The following is a 21,621-nucleotide window of genomic DNA, read 5'->3' as shown; positions in this document are numbered from 1 at the left end:
GCGTTTTGTTATTAGATACTATATTTTATTTTCATAGTATCATAGTTATATCAAAATAGTACTAGGTAATACGAAAATGAAATTATACCGTTGCGTTTGATGGTTATATATAGGAGAAACAACAGTATACGAACACGGAATACGAAACATTTGGCACATTACATTTCACGTACAATTTGCATCAAACCGAAGCAGGTTGTTGCACGTTGAAAAGGAATAAGCACATTTGTGGAAAGATCGCTTGTAGCATTAATGCGTAAACGCGCGTTTAATTGCTTTAGAAAGGGAATCGTCGATGTACGCGGTATCTACGTTGCCATACGCCGAATTAATCTTGGGCTATACGATGGATAATGTTGAATGAAAATTAGCTGTGCAGTTGCAGAGAGATTTCATTTGTGGATTTCTACGGATTTTCCTAAATAAGAGCTTATAATTCTTGATTAGTAGCCGACCACTGACTTTCCTACAGTCACTTTGTAAGGGCCTGCAAAATGGTCGCATAATACACTGACTTTTATCCGGAAGGCATTCGCCTATTCAAGCGTTTTTGTAAGGGTCGAAACACTCTTTTAGTGATATTATCATGACGACACAAAGGGTAATTCACGCAACTGGAAACTCTTTTTTGCCTAAAATTAAAATAAAATGTTAGGACAAAAAAATTCTAGAAAGACAAGAATAATTCAACGATGACTACAATTTTACAGCTATATTTTCTCCACAAGTGCAATGATGTAAACTAGTGTATTTTTCAGTTGCACTACTTTCTTAAATGCAAACATACAAAGTAGGTAAAATAATTTGTTATCTAGACTCCATTTTTTAATTATAAATAGCCGCAGCGTGTTAAAGCTACTGTCACAAAAACGATAAATACAACTTTAGAATAGAGTTAAGCAAATACGTCTAATGCAAATATGTGTAATATAGTATGTGTACGGAATGTAACCGCGATATTATGGCAATAATTTCAATTTTACTAAACCGAATTAATTTAACCTGGATAAAAACAATTAGCTCCAAATGGATACATACGATTCCAAATACTAGTTTAAATAGAGAAAACAATTAAATTGATAACGCGCCACGCCTTGGTTACTTGGAAATGATATTAATTTCGAATTAATAAGGCCTGATCAAATTACATTCGCTCGCGTGCGCTGAATTACATTTGAAGCTTGCTAATGCGAACACAAAGAAGCAAAGGATGATCTTCCTCTTAGCGTATAGCTTTAAACATACCTTTTAGATTATCGTGAATAATGTAGGTTACAGATTAAGCGGCAGTTAAATCCTACTTTTCTTTTAAACGCAAACAATCTCATATTTAATTACCAATGTTGCGAGATAGATTCCTTTGACATAAAAACATTTTTATCTCAACAAAGAGAAGGAAAAAGTTTAATGAAGAGTAAAATTGTAGCCAGTTTTTCTTTGTTTAATATATATTGAACGTAGCTTTTATTATTTTTAATGTTTCAAAACTGTTAGCTGCGATTCAACAATTGCGTTTTATTATTTATGTACGCATCGTGAATGAAAAACACAACAATGACGAAATACGATTCTGATTTAAGTTCCATTATCTCTTCGAATGGCTTCGTTCTAGATGTATTCAACAGTGGTTTGAAAAAAGCTCAAAAGGAAAGAATTAAATAATAATCCCAGTATATTGTATTTATTATATTGTGCTTGTACAATATTTTCTTTCCAAACCATACGTATCATTAAGTATCAAGAGATGAAAGAAAATATGCTTATAGATTATAATTTGAATGTGGCATAAAATATAAGTTATTTTATTTGTCATTACATTATGGTAAACAATTTTTAGGGAGAATTTTATTAATCATTTTTAAATATACAAACTGGATTTCATTATAAAATTATTCAAAACTTGCATTAAATATCATGTAACTTCTGTGTACATTTTCAATTTTGTTCTAAATTTTACCAATATAATTAATGATTTGTATTTTCAAAAAGTTTCTTTCTTGAACGAATGTATGATACAATTAGACTCTAAAGGGTCAAACGAAATTCAACATGTAAAAACATATGTAGGACAAAAGAAACTTAGTAAGACTAAAACATCACAAGAACACTAAAACCAAACCTACACGTCCACCAAAATATCCACCCATTTATTCCTCCTACGCAAATCATGCAATTTGAACGTTCCACCCCCTAAACCTTAACCCATTCAAATCACCCTCCTAATTATTCCAATCAACATAACTCGCCTGGCAACACCCCAATTTGTTGCCCCATTTCTTCGATCGTTCGCCGTGGTAGATCGTTACACCGACGAGATACTGTTCGATACTTCGTCGAACGTGTTAAATCCAAAGCTCGACATCAAATAAAAAAATAACAATTGGCGTAAGAGAACAGCGAGTAATTTCCTTCGTCTAGGGATTCAGCGGTTTCCGGCAAGAATCAGTCGAGCATTCACTCGGGGATTCATCGAATAATCTAATTCGTTGGAGCAACGAGCAACGATCCGTAGATTATACAGCATTGTGGCGAACCCTATTCCGGAAACGCATTTAATTAAACCGTCGCGGAGCTTGGATTCCAGCAGACGAAGGAAGAACACTTATTTGAGTGGTAAATGCAAAATTTCTGTCTCGACCTCTGTCTCAGCGGCGTCTTATTGTTAACAACGCGCAGTGTCATTTTAATGATCTATCGAGTGAAGTATTCTGCTAAATGTTGATAACTATAGTGACTCACAAAGCTATTTGAATACTTATAAATATTTTTTTTGTTTAATATATAGTGTGCGTTACATAAAATATTTTGAAATTTTATTAACACTGTGATCCGAGACTCGATTGTCATGATTATATTACAAAATGTAAAGAAAGGTTAAAAATGTATGTATGTACATACACATGAGCCATTTAATGTAAAAGTGGTGTAAATCACTTATTCTGCTATCTATCTAATAAAGAAAACAGAGTGAAGGTTACGATGTGATGTTCAATCAAATAGGCAAAAAATTGACACATCATTTTTACCATTTTTACATTAAATGGCTTATATATAGATGTATAGAAATTACAAGATATATACTTTTAAAATAAGCACTTATCTATATAATGTACTAATTTTTTTATTAGGTTACTTTACATGCTTTTGTATATGTTCTGAAACTTAGATGTGCAAAACATTCGTAAATTCTTATGCAAGATGTCAAAGTGTTAAAAAGCTAATTTGTATAATCCAAGCATGTAAAAAATTTTTGTCTATATTTCACAAAAATACGCATTTGCATTTATAATTAAATTACCTAATTTCGCTAATTACCTAATATTTGTGCTTAATTTAATTTAATTTTATTAATAGTCTTTGTCACGATGAGTATAAAATACCAAACAAAATTATATACTTTAAAATTTAATAACCTAACGTCAATCACTATAGTCATCTATAACTCAACGATAGTATTTGAAGATTAAATAAATGCATAAAAAACTGCAATCCAACAATAAATATTTATAATTTAGATCTAGGCTGTGAGTATTGTAATTTGTCTTACGGAATTACAAAAACGTCAGGATGTGGAGCGTCAGGACGCCACGCTGGAATGTCAACGACAATGTCCAGTACTTTCGAGTGTCTTTTAATGGAAGAACACAGCGTTCTCGTGCGTCTCAGACGACTGTGTTAATAGCCACTGCCATGGCAGAAGCTTTTAAAACGAGCGACACGCTCGACACGAAAACGTGTAATGACGCATTAAGTCACGAGAAAATGCGGCTGAACGGTTATTTCGCGTAATAGGTTTTTCGTCAGAAATACATTCCTTTCTTTCCTTCACTTAGAACATCATTTCTCCTTACCAAATGGATTCGAGGCAAGAGATGGAAGATTTAGAGTTTGACGTTTACTCATATCTGAAATCGTCATTTCTGAGTTTACCCTCGCGGGGAAAGTTTCGTTTAATTTAGTTCCTTTTCCTTCGGTTTCTTTTTATTCGATACACGGTGAAAGTGAATGATGGGTTAATTAAACGGAAATGAAAAAGACAGTTATTTGAAAGTTCTGGGCAGAACTTTAAAAGTAATTGAATTTTTAAAGAAATTTAATTGCAACATGAAATCGATGATGATAATGTGAGAAGTTTTTTAAAAGTCTAGGTTCTTGTATAGACGATTTTTAATAAATGGCATTTAAATATGGAAGCTAAAACGTATTGATATAGAATGTTTATAATGTATAATATATATAAATGTGGGATAATGTAGAAGAGGATTTTTACAATTCTCCGGTTCAAATAAAACGGCTTATATAGAGACACGTACCGTTGCCTACGTGTAATATAAGACATCAAATCTTACGACTGATGTATTGTATGGAACAATTACTTTAGTGTGCAGAATACTCTGTAGTACCCATTTGATTAATCAAATGCAAATATATTACGCGTAAATTAATTCCGTGCCTTAAGATTTGTAATAATTATTTCAAAAGTCATAGTAATAAATGTTTTATTAATGGTAGATATTTTATACTAACTAATTTTAACTTAAATATTTTCCTGGCTTTCGTTGGAAAGGTGGTTAAGTTAATGTAGAATAATACAATAGTATTTAAAACGATAATGAAGATAAAAAAATATATTTGTAAGAATTCTCAAACACGTATTTCGAAAGAAAATATCCATCGTTTGAAATCGACTCGATTAAAAAAATACGAATACTTTCGTGACTCCTCGTACTCGCAATCAGTAAACATTGTATTACCACTTAAAGAAGCGGAAAGCATAATTAACGTTTCAAACATAGAACCACTAAATAACTAATGTTTGCAACCAGAACGGTACGTCGTCGAAGACTATCTGCATGTTGTCAGAAACAGTTCCTTAACCCCGGAAAATTAATCGTTCCTGATTCCATTCACCGATAACGCGGACTACGAACAGATCTACCCTCGTTGATTAATAGCTCAGTTTGATAATCAATAACGATTATCATCGCGAAGTTTACATGTCACGCATTGATTTCATGCACGTGTATTAATTAATCACCTTTGACAATGATGCGTAACACGCAGCTGGCCTGTTTCTTCGATACCGGGTGTCTCGCAAAAAACGTGATCTCGTGCATGCCGGGGGTTAGATTCGCTTCTAGCCTGGTCCCCCAGGAGGGTTTCGACCTAACATACCGGAACCAATCGAGATCCGTCGACGGCTGATCGAAAGTCACGAACGCCTCGTCGCGTCCGGGCGGTAGTTCCGCGATCACATCTTTCGGACATTCTAAGCGAGGTTTGCTGTATCCTGCAACACGAAGTAGTTGCAAATCAGAGTAGACAAAAGGATAATTGCAATTTCACTTATAATACTTATAATTAACTATTGTAATATTTATAATTATTCGTGATACGAATACGTAATACGAATGCACGTAATATGCAAAAATATGTAAAATATCCAGAGTATACCCGTTATAATATTCAGTATGTGAAATATTTGTCTACCAAGTCTACCTTATCTACTTATAATTGCAGTTCAGCTTTAGCTGTTGAGATATACACAAAGGCATCTTTTAGTGTTTAGATTGGATTTATATATGTAAATATTAGGTTTTGGTAGGATAATAAATGAAAAAAAAGACAACTTGCAAGAAATGTTATAGCAATTTTCTAAACGAGACTTGCAGTATCCAGCAAGCAAAATTAATTGGATATCAGAGCATCAAAAAAGAAAATAATTGTATAGAATATAATAACAAAGATAATAGTAAATAGAAAAAAATAACAAAATAATTACACACCTCTTTCTTTTGAGTAATTTGAGAAAACGATTGAAATTATTAAATTAAAATTTGTTATAATCTTATTACGTTGTCAAGATTTACTTAAAATATATTTAAAAATTCGTTTATATATTCATATTTCAAAGGACTAATTTCATTAAAGTTGTTACCAAGAACATTTTCTTGTACTTGTGAGCATTAACTTGTACATTAGTCCATCTTTCGCGTCTGTACCTAACTTAATTAGAATCTGAATTAGCACATACAATAGAAAAACTTGGACTATGATAATCTCATGCAAAAAACATTAAGGACGTATGAAGATCCAAGTGTTTAATATTGCGTTGTTATTTAAATTGTTAATACTCATATATATTATTTATTAATTACTAATAAAATCAGTTTCATATAGTGAAGTAAATTTAGCTAATGGAATTAGACTTCTAATTCATCATCAAAACGGTATTTAATCATAGTGGTGTTCAATAATATTAGTTAAAGAATACACAAAATTGTGTGAAATTTAACAAATTAGTTTCTGCGTACTATCCTATACATTATCTTTATGTATCTAAGAACAGAGTAAAAAGAAACAATTGGATTAATATTTTTACTCACTGACGCACTCGCCGTGTTTCGGCCCATCCCATGAACCATCCGATCGACAAGTCAATTCGTATTCTCCATGAAGCTGATACCCATGGGGACACTTCAAGAAACACTTGGTACCTGGCCGATTGGCTACTCTTCGTCTACCTCTCCATGGCTTTGGCGTTGCCAAACGTGAACACATTAAATATCCTCGGCCCTCGGGATTCAATGGTGGACAGGACACGTTATTTATATCTGGAAGAGACATTAAAATAAACCGATATAAAAAATATAAATTTCTATTATTTGATTGTGCGAATTAAAATACTTTTTCCTAGTTCCTTCCAAGTTTCCATTATTTAAATATGTATATATATAAATCATGTTATGTTAGCACAACCCCTGTCGTGATTAACTCTTTGAACACTACATTTATGAATTTCTGAAAAATGCCCGGTGAATTGCATAATCCAAACGGTATTCCAAGAAATTCATATTAACCTGCGGCAACTACAAATGCCATATATTTCCTGCTACTTTCCCCGATGGGAACGCAAAAGAATCTGTTCTTAAGTCTAACGTATTGAATATTTTCTAATCTTCCAATAAATCTAATTGGTCCTTGAGCAAGGGCAGTGAATATCTATCTTGCACTATCTTCCTGGTCAGTTGTCTATAATCGACGCAAATCCTAGTTGAACCATTTTTCTGTCTGACCAACACACGATCCAGCTTGCATAGTCAGACTGGGACTGGCATATCATTCCGTCTTCCAACCACGTTTTGATTTGATTATCGACTTCGATCTTATCTCAAGGAGATAGCCTTCGCGGTCTTTCATAAACGGGGAAATCGTCTTGCAATATTAAGTTCATTTCAATTTCTACGTCGCACGTTTTCTGCGGCCTATAACTTTGGATCAGGTTTTCTATAGTTTGCCTGTGTGGGATATTCGTAACGTGTGATAAATCTACCTCTACTTCTATTTTAAATACTTCCGGAAGTCTACTATAATCTTTACCCTCTATTTTATGAATAGAGATGTCTCCTTCCTTTATGTTTACTTCGACTGTATTCAGAAAAGTCTGTGCCGATGATCAACGAATGTTGCATCAAGGTATTCGAAACTACATGTATGATCATAACGTACGACTCATCATCTATTACAACATTCGTCGAAAATTCTCCGAGTGTACAATTACTCTCGGCAATCTCCGATCTTAACATCTCTACAACGCTCCGTCTGTAACGACTGCGACGTACTGCACGCATCCTTAGGGAACTTACTCAGGTTGTTTCATTTCGATGCGATGTGTCCGTACTCCTGACATTTGAAACATCTAGCACCTTTTGTACCAGCTTCTGCGCAACTTCGCCGCGACTCGTCCTCTTGGACGCTTCGCTTTTCTTCGACTCGCTTGCTTTTCGTCTTCGCGTTTTCCTCCATTACAGGGCGAACTTTCTTTTAATTCTCGAATATCCTTGGCGCCATACAGTATTATTTTGTTGGTCTCCTCGTCACAAATTCCGTTAATGATATATTTTATCACGACTGAACTCTCCATACTCGCTTGCTTACTTGCTTACTCGGTTTCCTTCTTAATTCGACGCGGTAGCTCCTTGTGCGTAGTTTCGTAGTCGATGAGCAACTTTTCCGAACCGCGTAAAAGTCTCTTCGCGTATATTACTCGCTGCAGGTCAGTCCACCCACAAAGGTCACATATTTCCTCAAATTCTAGCAATCAGCTTTTCACATTGACGTTGTTATCGCCACTGAATGTGCTCATGGACTCTTCCACGTCCCTGAATGTTAGGACGTGTGCACTCCTACTGTCGATTCTAACGCATGTTTCGAACACATCGCGTTCTTTGTCTTCTTCGTCTTCCTCTTCGTCTTCTTCGTCTTCCTCTTCGTCTTCTTCGTCCTCACCGTGCTCAATTTCCAAGGCAATGAAAGCTCTTAGACGATCTTGCAGTTCTTTCTTCTTACCAATTGTTTTTAATCTTCGTTTCTTGAGTTCATCTTTCAACTTTACAACTTTCATTGTTCCGATTCGCGTCAGCTTATCGTTAACAACGCACCTTTCTTCAACATCGACGATGGTATTATCCGCGTTTAATCCTTCGCTCATTGATAATGATTCAACTCAATTTCAACTCAATTTCACAATTACTATACGAATAGTTCTGTTAAATAGTTCGTTTTCTGTTTTGTTCAATCCTGGTCCGAGCCCCCAGAATTATAGCGACTTATTTATTTGATATATTTATTAACAATGATGAAACAGGAAACTATGATTACTTAACTAAAGAACTATTTCTTAATGTAGTCATGTAATACAACTAAAACAACTAAATTGATACAACTGATCAACTTCTAAGTGATACTTCACAACTCACAACTCGTAACTAATAATTCACAACAATCGATAACCAAAAACTCGCAACTCATGACCTACTCCAATTGATTAATTTTCCCCACCAAAACATCCTTTTATACCAGTTTTAGTGCTCCGACCACGTACACGTGTTGATGACCCAAAATGGTCAAGTACATCTTTTTTCAACTACCTATTTCCTTATAGGGCCACGAGCATATTGCTGGGCCACATGGCCCATTGGGATTTCTCATCCTTTCCGGCACTTTCATCTTTCCCTGCACTGTAGTTCATCGGGTTTCTCCTAAATGGTTTTTCCACCATACTACGTATATGTCCACCACTGTAAGTTAATATTGAGCCTGTCTTCACCACTCGAAAGTTAAATATTAAATACCAATTCCATTAATAAACAAAACGCAGTAGACATTCTGTTAGCTGATTCACTTTCCATTCTCCAGGGAACGATTTTCAAAGCCGTGCATCGATCATCGATATGATACCGCGAATCCCTTAATCCGCTTACAATTAGCTGGATTTTCGCTGACGCGTAGTTGCCGGAAGGCAAGGGAGTTTCTGTCAGCGTTAATCGGTTGCCTTGGAGGCAAGAACGGAACCGAGGCGTCGATACGCGTCGAGCGCTATCTCAACCCTACGACAACGCCAACCAAGCATTATCGTCCATAGCAGATGTTCGCTCCTATTATTCTCCACGTCTGCATAATATATGAATCGTGGATGTTAATGACGACACGTATCGATACTGCATTTGCGAGAATCAGTTCCGTGACGGTTCTGCATGGCGCCACGGCGTATCGACGTTGTTCCAACGCTGGACGGCTTTCGATAGAATGCTCCAGGATTTCGTTGTGTGTGTGTGTGTGTATATGTGGAAGCGAACACCGTGGAAATCGGGTCACTTGACGGGGAATCTTGCAGATTTGCAATACTGCATCCTCGATCGAATAAGCGACTCGAGTATCGACTAACCCATTAATGGCCAACGTTGCGTTAACGCAGCATTTCAATTGCAATCTCTTCTCAATGAACACATTATTAACTGAGTTGTTGTTGGGAACAATAACTTTAGTCGAATTGAATCTTTTTAATTAATCTGTATATTGGAGGATATATTGACAAATTTATTTCAATTATAATTTTTTAAATTTAAGGATATACATTGCCCTATACATATTGAGATATCTACTCGGTACAATTATTACAAAATTCTAACAAGTTTTACCTTATCTAGTATTTTATATTATAAAACATGTGATACGAGTGAATTAACAGATTTATAGTAAAACATGTAAAACATAAAATCAATAAAAGGCATTCAATTGAAGTTAACATCATGATGTGTTTAAATCGGAATTCCAAATGGAATTTACAATTCTTCCAGTTTCAATAAATATCTGATACGGTGGCACGTTTCCTTCTCGCACCCAACAAATTCTTTTAGAACTCCGTAAGGTAGAGCAGAACAAACTCCTTGTTAAATTTTCAAGTGTCGTACATACTAGATTTCGCGACTCGAATAACCAAACACATTCTTTATCGATAATTTAATGAAATTCGGCAGTTATCGGTTCGTCGCGAAATGTATACCGTCACGGTATAACTGTGCAAACAATCGCAATCTGGGTCAGTCACTTGATTTCATATTCCCCGAGAAACTTGTAAAACGTTAGCGTGCACCCAAGGCGATGCAAATTTCACGCTGAAACTTCTTGTGTCTTTCTTATTACCCGATAAGTTTATGCAAACGAGAGAGTAAACTGGCAGCAACAAAAATTTAACCAATACGCCGAACGAAATCGGAATAATACCTAGAAAGTTCTAGTCTCAATTCCGTAAGGATACGACGATACGGATCTATTTCGAAAAAGCTGCCAATGTCTCCGTTTCACATTTTCTATGTTGTACATTTTTCCAAATAATATCATATAATAATATATATTCGATCATTACTTTATTCACACGTGATAGATTTATTTTATTCCATTATTATCGTAGTTCTATTATTCGAGTATGCAATGCATAATCGTGCACAATAGTGCATAATAATTGTTCGGTTCACATTACCCTGGGAAAGGGTTAACGAATGGGATCATTGTTCCTAGAGGATTTGGCCACAAAGTGGAGAACGTAAAGGAGCTTTCTGATAAGGGAACTGCGAGCAACAACACGGTACTTAGTCCGGAACCTTAGGTATTTACCCCAAGATCCCGCAATTGAATGCGAGTGATTTGGCTATTCCTTGCGACAAGAACTTTTTATGATCTCTAATATATTGTTGTAGACAGCGATAGAAATAGATTTCACAAAGAATTTAATTACACTTGAAAAGAAATGGTAAAGATAAGTCCTTGCTGTTCAATAATATTGATTTAATTTTTTCAGTATAATGAATCCATTATATATCTACGTACAATAATTCAATATATACTATGAATTTAATTGTGCATCTAATATTAATTTTATTGTTGGGTTGAGAGATGAAAAAGAAAAGTAGTCGTAAGAAACCGTTTTTATATTCTATACTTAATTTTTAGTTTAACGGAGCTTTTCTCTCGCCACCTACTATTCACCACCTGTGACTTAACATACACTCGAAAAAGTTAAGGATAATAAATATTTTAGAAGAATTCAATACAAAGGTCAGAGATATAAAAATACTTTTCCTATTTTTAAGTTTAATTTATGACAGTTATGAGTATTGTAAATATTTCAATTTCCTCGAATATTATAAAATTGTAGAATTTATGTGAAAGAAGAAATATCAGGCAACTTCTCAGAATTCCCTTTCATAATCGCGATATTTAAAGTACAGAATTCAATAATATAAATCGACTACAATAAAATTGCAAGTGGAATGAAATAGCAAAATAGTGCTAATTTGGTTTAAATAAAAAAATACTACTATCTCTTAATGAGTTCAAGAAAAAACTAAAATAAGAATCAAGAAACTCTCGCGTGGACAGAGCACTCGATAAAACGCCAAAAACTAATCGCCTAAAGAATTTCCTAGAGGTGCAACATTCAATACCATTTAGATAGGTCCCTGGGAAAACTACCAGTAGCGATATGCGGAAAAGTGGATCAACAAAGAGTGACACGAAAAAAAAAAAAAAATAGACAAAGTTCGCCATGCATAATACGAAGCTAGAGAAATGAAGGGTTCGAGACATGAATCCGACTGCAAGAAACGTGGACGAATTTGTCGTTGTCCCGTGAATACATCTGTCTAGCAAAGAGAACTTATTACTCAGTCGTAAGTATTAATCGCAAAAACGTTACTTGTCGCAGAAACGTTCGCGCGCGTGTCCACGATAGCATTATTACGACGCAGCCAAGAAATTTCCCCCGTGTCACTGGAACATATTGCGTTTCCCAGACGCGCGAATGATGTATGATCCTAGAGGATGGGACAAGGAGTCGAATGAAAAGGAAAAGATCCGAAACTTCTCTCCAAAGAAAAGGGAACGTTTCAAGGGACGAGCCGTGTACAAGCTGCTACAAAATTGTTGGTCGATGGAGTAGAACATGGTAAGCAATGATAGAAGGAACGTTTCTTGATTAATAGATGCTTCATCTTTTGGTAAAAGATACTTGGACATGAAAATTTTGGGCTCTGAATGACGAAATATATATTAACGATGTGAAAAATCTGTATATATGTTACGCGTCGTAATTATAAATAATATTTACATATATATAATTTCAATTTCAATGGTAATTGATAATACACAATAACATTTCAATTTATAATTCTTAATATAATAAAAGCTTTGTTTATAGTGTTTTAGAGATACGATATCCTCCGTTTCATATATTATCCTTTATTTTATGTATTAAAGATTAAACATTCACAGTCCATGTATCATATTTAAAAAAATATTGCTACACCTACTTCCTGTGCGTACGCAAAATTAATTTTTGTGTACAGAGACGATTGATGATAAACGTTTTTACAAAATGTTTAATCAAGCGACAGTTATGAAACGCTCAATATAAGACAAGAAACTTACCCACGCAGGATTTGCCATCCGATGACAGAGCTTTCTCGTCACCGTCGCAAGCGCAGAAGAAGCTTCCGTCTGTGTTCTCGCAAACTTCCATGCATCCACCATTGTCGACCGTACATTCATTGATATCTACGCAAACAAATGCAAAATTATTTTACATTTTATGCATGAGAAACAACACAACACAAGCTACAACACAAGGGCGAAACTAAACGCTCGGAGAGTACGAGAATGGAATACCATTTCTTTTTCCATCTGCTCACGATCACGATTTAAAATTTTCAGAACCGACTGTGGCGTGCTCAGTTTACAAATGCGCTGCAATAAACGCACATAGAAGGCCTGAGTTTATACGATGGATCATATTATACACGGTGACGTGTTATTGACTGGAAGCCATTTGTTTCAAGTAAATAGTAATTAATCGTTAGTTTACTAATGTGTGCATTGCCTGAGAATATTTTAATCAGGGTGGTGAAATACCACTGTTTGTGATTATCGTAAGTGTTTAGTAAAATCGGAAAGTATATTTTTAAGTTATTAAAAACTATTGATTTTTTGCATTTATATGGTATTTTGAAGTTTGTATTTATTATTTGGTAAAAATATCATAGAGAAGCTTATAAGTCGATACTAACTAACTAAATCAAAATTGCAAATAAGATAATAAAAAGGATAATGGAATAATAGAAGATAATGTACCTTGACAAGTATCGATATAACAAATGAATTTAGAACTAATCATTGGTTATGATAGCAAATTCTATCAAAAATTTCCTACTCTTTACGACCGATCTGATATCTTAAGAAATCTAATTCCATAAACGCGTAACGGAAGAACAGTCACTATATCGTTTATAAAATTGAAAGAGAAATTTCTGACGATATGGAATACCACATTGGCCTCCGTTATTCTAGCAGTAACAAGCGTTTCCTCCCTATCGTGGTACCGACTGGTATCGATCGACATTCCGCAAAGTTCAAGTTTCAGCACGCGAGTGTACTCGCGCCTGATAACGTGTGTGACCTTTCATCGTCTGGGTAGTCGAGGGAAAACGACGGAAGGCCCCTTTCATTCGCATACAACCACTCCTCGTGAACGTGTCTGCATTCTTTTGCTAGTCAACCACCGACCGGCCGGTCAATTGTCCACCCGGTGGCGTTAAATTGACCGAAATAGACGTACAAGGGTCAGCCAGATTGCGATTGCCTCGAGCGCTTTCAATGACCGCCAAGAGTGCTCGACTTCCGTCCCTTTCACGACCTACGGTCGCGATATGCTATACTACAAGAACTATCCGCGTGATAATGACGCGCCGACAAAATGAACAAGCAATGAAACGTCCCTTCTCGTCCACCTTATGCGGATCCTGGGATAACTCTGTGGCGAATCGATACAATACCCCCTGATTTTGTCCCATAGGATTTCTATTGTTGGTTGTGCACATTCTTGCTGCGAGCTGATATCTCTTGAATGTGAAAAGAATATATGACAGGATTTATTTTAATATTAGAAATATGAATTTGGTGCAAAAAATGAAGAGTTAGATTCGTTAGATCGGTGCATGTGAGATATTGTCTTTTGAAACTAACCTATTGTTATCTCTCTCACATTATTATAATTAATAAACGATGTAGTATAAAACGAAGTACATAAATCATTTTAAAAAGTGATGATTCCGTTGCTTTTAAAGGTTGTGAGGTATCTATTCACAGACAGTTTCGGTAATAACTAAACTGTAATTAAAAAATGGATGCATTTGTTTTAAAAGGATGCAAGATTTATTAACTTTCCAAGATTCAAATTTTTTCAGCACCTTGTTCGGTGTATCTGTCTTCTTTGAAGCCACGTAAATTTTAACTGACTCGTTTCTTTCACAGAGATAAGCATGTACATGTACATATCGAGGCGCAAAAATAGCGAGCTATAATTAATCTTCGTCGTAAGAAAATTCAATGCAGTTTTCTAGTCAAGACTGAAACAATTTGTAACGCTTCACGTTATGCGTTATTCATTGTGAAACTTGGAGGCAAATCTGAGAACTCTCGGCTGAGCTAGACAGCTTTTTATACTACTTCATGAGACCCGTGTGCGCATATGGTAGACATCGATCCAACACAGCCATGTAGCAGTTGACTGAAGAAAATGTATTGGAGAACGGAAATCGTTATTACATAACTCCATTGCTCGATATTGTCTAACGATAAGAATATCTCATACAGTTTCCGCATATTTCATTTCATATTTCATTTTTGCACTTCGTCTCATAACTATAGAACTACTTTAAAACGTTCAAATTTTATATATTACATTTTTATATATTTTCGTATGTTATTTTTATATACCGATAAAACCGAAGTAATCATGTTTAAAATCGTATTAAACACTTCCATCTTTTTTAATGATATTCATAAAAACATGAATTTGAATAAATATTTACAGTCCACTCACGACTATAGAATCAGCGTAGCAATATATGTTTTTATACAAAACTTAATGTCAGGGTGTAATAAAATAAAATTATAACAGTATCTTTTGTAAGTTTAACTTACCTCATCGTCGATATCATTGAAACCTTATATACTCTGATTCAGATCTTTTGAATGCAACACCTCGAACAGAAATGAGCGAATAAATAATTTGAAATTACACACCTACATGCATTGTTCATTTATATTACACTCACAAAAGGCACAGAAAATTATATAGTAAGCAGCATTAAGCTTGTAACTCTCTGATTTGGCACACGTGCTTTCGACATTGATGGCGAACGACCATTAGTCACTAGACGCTATCATCCACCAACTAATCTAAAAGTCAAAATGCAGAGTGTCATGTACACAATGACACCTTTATATATATGAAATACAGAAATTTTATACGGTTTTAAATTTCATCGGAATTGTGCACAGAACATTTTGTTCTTGTAATAGTTTTTGTCTTCTAATTAAAATCTACTTTTCAACGCTTTCATCTTTTTTCTGTTAGCTTTGTTCTCAACTCATTGTTTTCATTGTTTCATTATTGGTAATTACTAGTATATTAATTAACAGCATGTTGTATTAGCTGTCAATAATAGGAATATGTTACGTTACCAAACAATAAGTTATCGCAAGTTTATTGAAACAATTAGCAACGATAACACATGATACATGCGTAACAAACACATTACATACATAAATTATGTTTGAATTACTTAATTATTCTTACGAAATTAGATTTTAATAAAAAGAAATATAATTCAATAAAATCAATATTTTGCAATTAAAGGTATGAAAATGATAATGTATAATATAATAATATATAGTATTGTTTACATGATATAATTAAATTCATTGTTTATATTTTTATATTCCATTATAATTTATAATTATAAATTACAGATATCCCAATACATTTATTTCAATTTTAACTAGGAGAACAATTTTTATTTTTCAGAGAACTAAATTATTCATAGAGAAAAACACGCACCGCACTCCTGTTTGTTTTTCGTTCGCAGTAATTTCTTTATTGTGATTTATGTTTCAGTTTATCAAATATTCCGCGACATATTTGCAGGTATAATGCTTCATTTAATTGCAGAGTACTAATTACGTTATGCTGTGATTCGCTGTTTGGACAAATATAAAATTCCATTCGTTGTTGCATGGTGAATGCACAACTCATCGTATTTATAGATGACAAATATATTCGACTAGTTATCGAATCGTGAGCATATTCTGATACATTCAATCAATTGGACTGTACAATTCATTTACATAATTCAGCAACTGGAAAATTTAAAACATAAATTTCAATAAACCGTGCAATCACATACAATAACGGTCTTATCGTAAAACAAAAAAAATAAAATAAGATAAAATGAAAACAGAAACTAAGCTCGATAACTAATTAACATAATCGAATATATATAATCGTACGACTACATGTATATTTCCGAATTGATCGCAAACGTTATCAATATCATCTCGATAGACGAATCTCGTGACAGTGTCAATAAAATTTAAAAACGTTTCCTATAACATGCATAATATGTTCATAAAATTATCATAATCTACAAGTGTTTGAGCACTTTTGTGAGCCTGTGTATGTCTTATATAATATTGTCTTCTTAGTTAAATTTGTAGAATACATATAACAAAATTCGATTGTTAGATCTTCGGGCATCTTATATATCTCATTTTTATAAATATTTACATATAAATTTTCTACTTTACTGACTGAAAGCAAAGAAAATGAGATGAATTTCCAACAAAAACATTTCTTAGTGGTCGTCCTCATTAATTCTATAGCAATCACTTTCTAAACAAAATTACCGTTCGACGTGCTTCTAAACTCGAAAAGAGAAATTTAAATAACCATAAGAAGAAATGTAAATAACCATATAAATAACGATGGACACGAGCAGTCAAAATGTTTTTACTCGTCCCCTATCTTCTTTGCTACGATTCAAAATGAAGGAGAAGCGCTGCACATATACGTGTACGGGAGAGAAGCAAACTCTCGCGAAAAGTGCACAAAGTTAACCGGTAATGAGATACTTATAAAAACGAACGCTGTGTTCCACAAAAGTGAAAAGGGTACTTTGGCCACGAGAGTAAATTTTTATGGAATGTTACTCTTCTAACAATTTTCTGAACTTATAACGACGTCGGTGAAACTTGGTCAGGGAAACGTCACGTCCAGATGAACTACAACGAAAACTAAAAAAAAAAGGAGACAAAGGAATGAAAATATGATAACGATGGAAATCCTGAGAGGGTAGTTAACGAATTTTCTGATGTTCAGGTTATTTCGCCAAAACGTAATGAAAATACCGAGACAATAAAGAGAAATTACAATTTCCCTCACATCTAGTGCAACGGGGCCATCGTAAAAACTTAGTAGAATCGCAGAGAGTTCGCGGAGGATCTTGTTAGAAGTTCGTCCGAACCGAGGAAAATATGAATAATACTCGGGTAAACTTTCACGTACGGCTCAGTTTTTGTAGGACCATTACGGAAGAATTGGCACAATAACTGAAGAAACAGTGCAAGAAACTGAGTTGACCAAAGATCTTGGAAAAAGATCTAGATATACTTTTTCCTGAGAAAATAGTGAATGATACAAGAATGATAATAAGGATAATGATATGCTTAACAAAATATTCAAATTCAATTTTCTCAAAAATGAAGCGTCGTATGAAAAATATTTTATTCTATATTTTCTCCTTACTTCTTCATAAGGAATCAAATCGTACGCGTTTGTACGTGTAATTCAGTCACGTCTTGTACAGCTCTATTATCAATTATAAAATAAACATAAATCAGAACAGTACCTTAACCGATAAGAAAATACGACGAAAAATTCCCTGATTCGCAAAATTATTCGGAGAAAAGGAGGGAGCCCACGGTGGTAGAAGCGCGGTTCAAATATCGCTAGTAAAAAAGCGGACGTAATGTGAAACGGATTCAGTAGCGATAGAAAAGAAAAAACGCATGAAATCTTTGCACTCAGATGAAGGCAAGGGAATGAAAGCGTTAGCTTTCCTAAAGTACATCGCTTCTCTTTATCCTTGTCTCATCGAAAAACGAACGGACACTCGACACAGGTACCAAAAAATGACCTATCCCTTCGCCATAAGAAAGCTCGTGTTAAAAGATTCGAACGAAACTAATTCAGAATTTCTTGCGACCGCATTGAAAGACTTTTGCGGTGTCCTCCGCGTATTCTGCCAGAAACTCTACGGAAATAAAGAAAAAGAGACCTCCTTTCGCTTCTGCGCGCGCTATTGTTTTCCATTTTTATTCATTCGCGAAACAGTTCCCCAAGTTAATCTTCGTTGATAAAAGTTCCTAAATAGAGAAGTTTGCGTAAACCAAAATTGCAGTTAAAAGTCGAACGATTCCTTAATCTTCCGTTGTTTTTAGATCTATTCGCCATTGTTTTTTAAAAGTCATAACTTTGTGTGTACAAAAATTTCATATTTTTATCAAAGAAATTTACGAATTTATCTAGTTGTCTTTTCATTATACATATTGATTTCTTATCACTGTATCAATTTAATACCAAAGAAGAAATTAAACTGGGAAAATGGTGATAGCGAATGATAATTAAAGAGTAAAAGCGTTAATGATGACGTTCATATCGATTTCTACTTACTTTTTTCTTGGGAATATACATGTCGGATCATCTTCGGAAAACGGAGCGTGTGATGAGTCTTGCTGCGAGTTGCCCATAGTTGTCTTATACCAGATGATATTTGTTTATGGGAATGTATTACAAAAAGTTAACAAGTGATATCGATGATCGAGTGATCGAGATGTTTATGACGATGAATTTAGGTTCGATAACGAATACACGATCAACGGGATGACGATTGCGATTAGGAACTCGATGTACGCGTTCACTGGGCTAGTCGAACTTATCGGATTGCACCTCAGTCCAAGTGGAACTACCCTTATATATTTCTCTCCGTATTTCTCAGGTCAATCCCTGTTTTTAAGGAGAGTTATTTAATTACTTTATACCTCTGTTAGGTACATGTCCCTCCCGCGACCGTGGCTACGTTCAGTGACCCGTTATGTCACTTCGAGCCCAAGCCTATTGTCATAAATCTCGGATAATCATAATTAACTCATATCTTAACTCATAAACAGCTATTTCTCAGTTTTATTGTTTAAGTACGATTATAATAAAAAGTCTAGACTAAAGTATTGGGGACCTTCCCAAATATTCCGAAAGAAAGGCTCCGGCGTCTCTTCATCTCCGACATACATATGTATGTACGTATAATGAGACTACGGATCTCGTATTTTCAATGGAATCAAACATGTAGGTTTAAAATTTTTGATGTATACTAGCGTCTTGTTCAGCTTTTAGTTATGAATGTAAAATTTTATAATTTATGGGAAATTTGAAGGTGCAAAAATGCACAGAATGCATGTAATATGCAAAAATATATAAGATCTCCACAATATAGTACCCGTTATAATATTTAGTACGTAAAACAATTTTCTATGTTCCATTTTTTTAATTACTTCCATAAAAATATGAATTTGCATAAATATCCGTAGTCTAGTTATATGATATGCATACTATACTTTATATTCCAATATAGTAGTGGAATCATACAGAAAAGGAATGTAGGTCACGTTTCAGAAATTAAATCTTTTCCTCTGTGATCCTTTACTACGAAGGCTTTACTGATCGTCAATCAGTTCAAATCCTATCTACAGATCTCTTCAGCGTGTTTTTAGCTTTGGAATACTTCTTAGACAGAAAATAAGATTTCTGTGATCGCTTTTCAAAAGATCAGTTTGGTATTAGAATGATTTATTACTTTGGAATTGCAATATCTTTGTGTAAGGAATATTCAAAAATGTTTGTTTAAACAATATTTTCGAAACGTTTTCTTCAATTGCATATACCAAATATTTATTTCATATTCATACGTATCACTGAAAGTTGATGTTACTGCACTCAGAGATGATAAAACGTAGAAACAAGAATACGTTTAATTCGAAGATAATTAAAGGTTTATTACGAACTAATTAATCAATTTAACAATAATGAACGTTCATTATGTTTGAAAATATTTCAATTAAGATAATAAAAGGAATTAAATTCGTTTCATTGAAATTCATTTCGATAAAAAATTCCAAGTATTCTTTGGTAATTTGATGTTCCCAGAATGAAATCGGTCGTAACTCGTTCAATTATTTTTCAATAATTGAATTTATTCGTTAACAGGAAAGTCGACTTTTCCTCTCAATATCAGATATTAATAATCATAGGTACTGCATTCATATCATCGTAATTAATTGGTATTACGTTTGGCAAATATCATTCATACTTTATACAATATTTCTTCGAATCTGATTATTTCTTGATTATTTATTGAACCCAATTAACAGAAATATTTTAAATCACGAGTCTCAAAAATATCGACGAGCAACGAATTATCGTTGTAAATTGTAAAACTATTGACTGGAAAATATCGGACATAAAAAAAGGACATAAAAAACGTATGTAACTTAGAAATAAATCCATATGACCAGATTCTGAAAACAATTCGTATCTCGTTCGTAATAAAAAAAGGTATTCCTAAATTTTAAAAATTCCCTAAAAATTTATCGAACCCAATAAAAACATAAATAAAATAAAATAAGAGCAACAAATATTTAAAAAGAAGCATATATTCTCACGTATCAAATAATATTTTCAGTAACGACACAAATCTCAATAAATTTCCTTATTAAGAAACAAAGAATGTCCATTACTTACTTTCTCCAACAATTTAAAGTAAGAAATCACACCGTTCTTGAAATTGTCAACAACAGCTGCGCAACGAAACACCACAATAACATGGATGAAAACTTAATCATCATTACACCCACGATTTACGAAGCGCCAAACCAAAAATTTAATTCAAAGTGCGTTAAACTCGATGAAATTTCCCGATAAATTGCCTCCTCGAATTTTTAATTTTTGTGAATTAACTCGGTCGAAACTAACCGCTTCGTGCATCACATAATGAGTCGGGCATAACTTCATTAATGAATTCGTCCCGATTTTCACGGTAAGTTCACATTTGTCCCTGCCATCTCAACCAACCGACCCTTTATATCCCATGGGAGAAATTCCGGCAAACTGTCACCTTGTAATCAGAATCGTGAACGTGCAGGTTCCTTTAGACGAAATCCCCTTAAATCAAACCATTTCTCTCGACTACTGTTTCCTGCAACCCCTAGCGAGTTTGTTTCGAATGGTAACCATAAAACGGTGGTGAATTAGAACAGGGGTTCAAAGAGGAAAAACCGAATTTCGCGCTTTTTATTTTGGTAAACATCTCAAACATTTAAAGAATGTTCCGT

General features: G+C 34.2%; 1 protein-coding gene across 3 annotated transcripts in view; it reads right to left on the bottom strand.

Moving 5' to 3' along the window:
- LOC139988044 (uncharacterized) overlaps positions 1-21,621 on the bottom strand; it is a 76,906-nt gene that overhangs the window by 13,273 nt on the left and 42,012 nt on the right. For all 3 annotated transcript variants that reach the window (XM_072004971.1, XM_072004988.1, XM_072004980.1), the window contains 3 exons: positions 12,769-12,894; positions 6,387-6,614; positions 5,039-5,290 (listed from right to left, as the gene is read on the bottom strand). In XM_072004971.1, coding sequence (XP_071861072.1) covers positions 5,039-5,290; positions 6,387-6,614; positions 12,769-12,894 — 606 coding nt within the window. The remainder of the gene's footprint in view (positions 1-5,038; positions 5,291-6,386; positions 6,615-12,768; positions 12,895-21,621) is intronic.

This window comes from Bombus fervidus, chromosome 1 (genome assembly GCF_041682495.2).
Source record: "Bombus fervidus isolate BK054 chromosome 1, iyBomFerv1, whole genome shotgun sequence".
In the NCBI taxonomy this organism is placed as follows: domain Eukaryota; kingdom Metazoa; phylum Arthropoda; class Insecta; order Hymenoptera; family Apidae; genus Bombus; species Bombus fervidus.
Note: the sequence above shows the minus strand (reverse complement) of the source record. Positions and strands in the feature narration are given on the sequence as shown.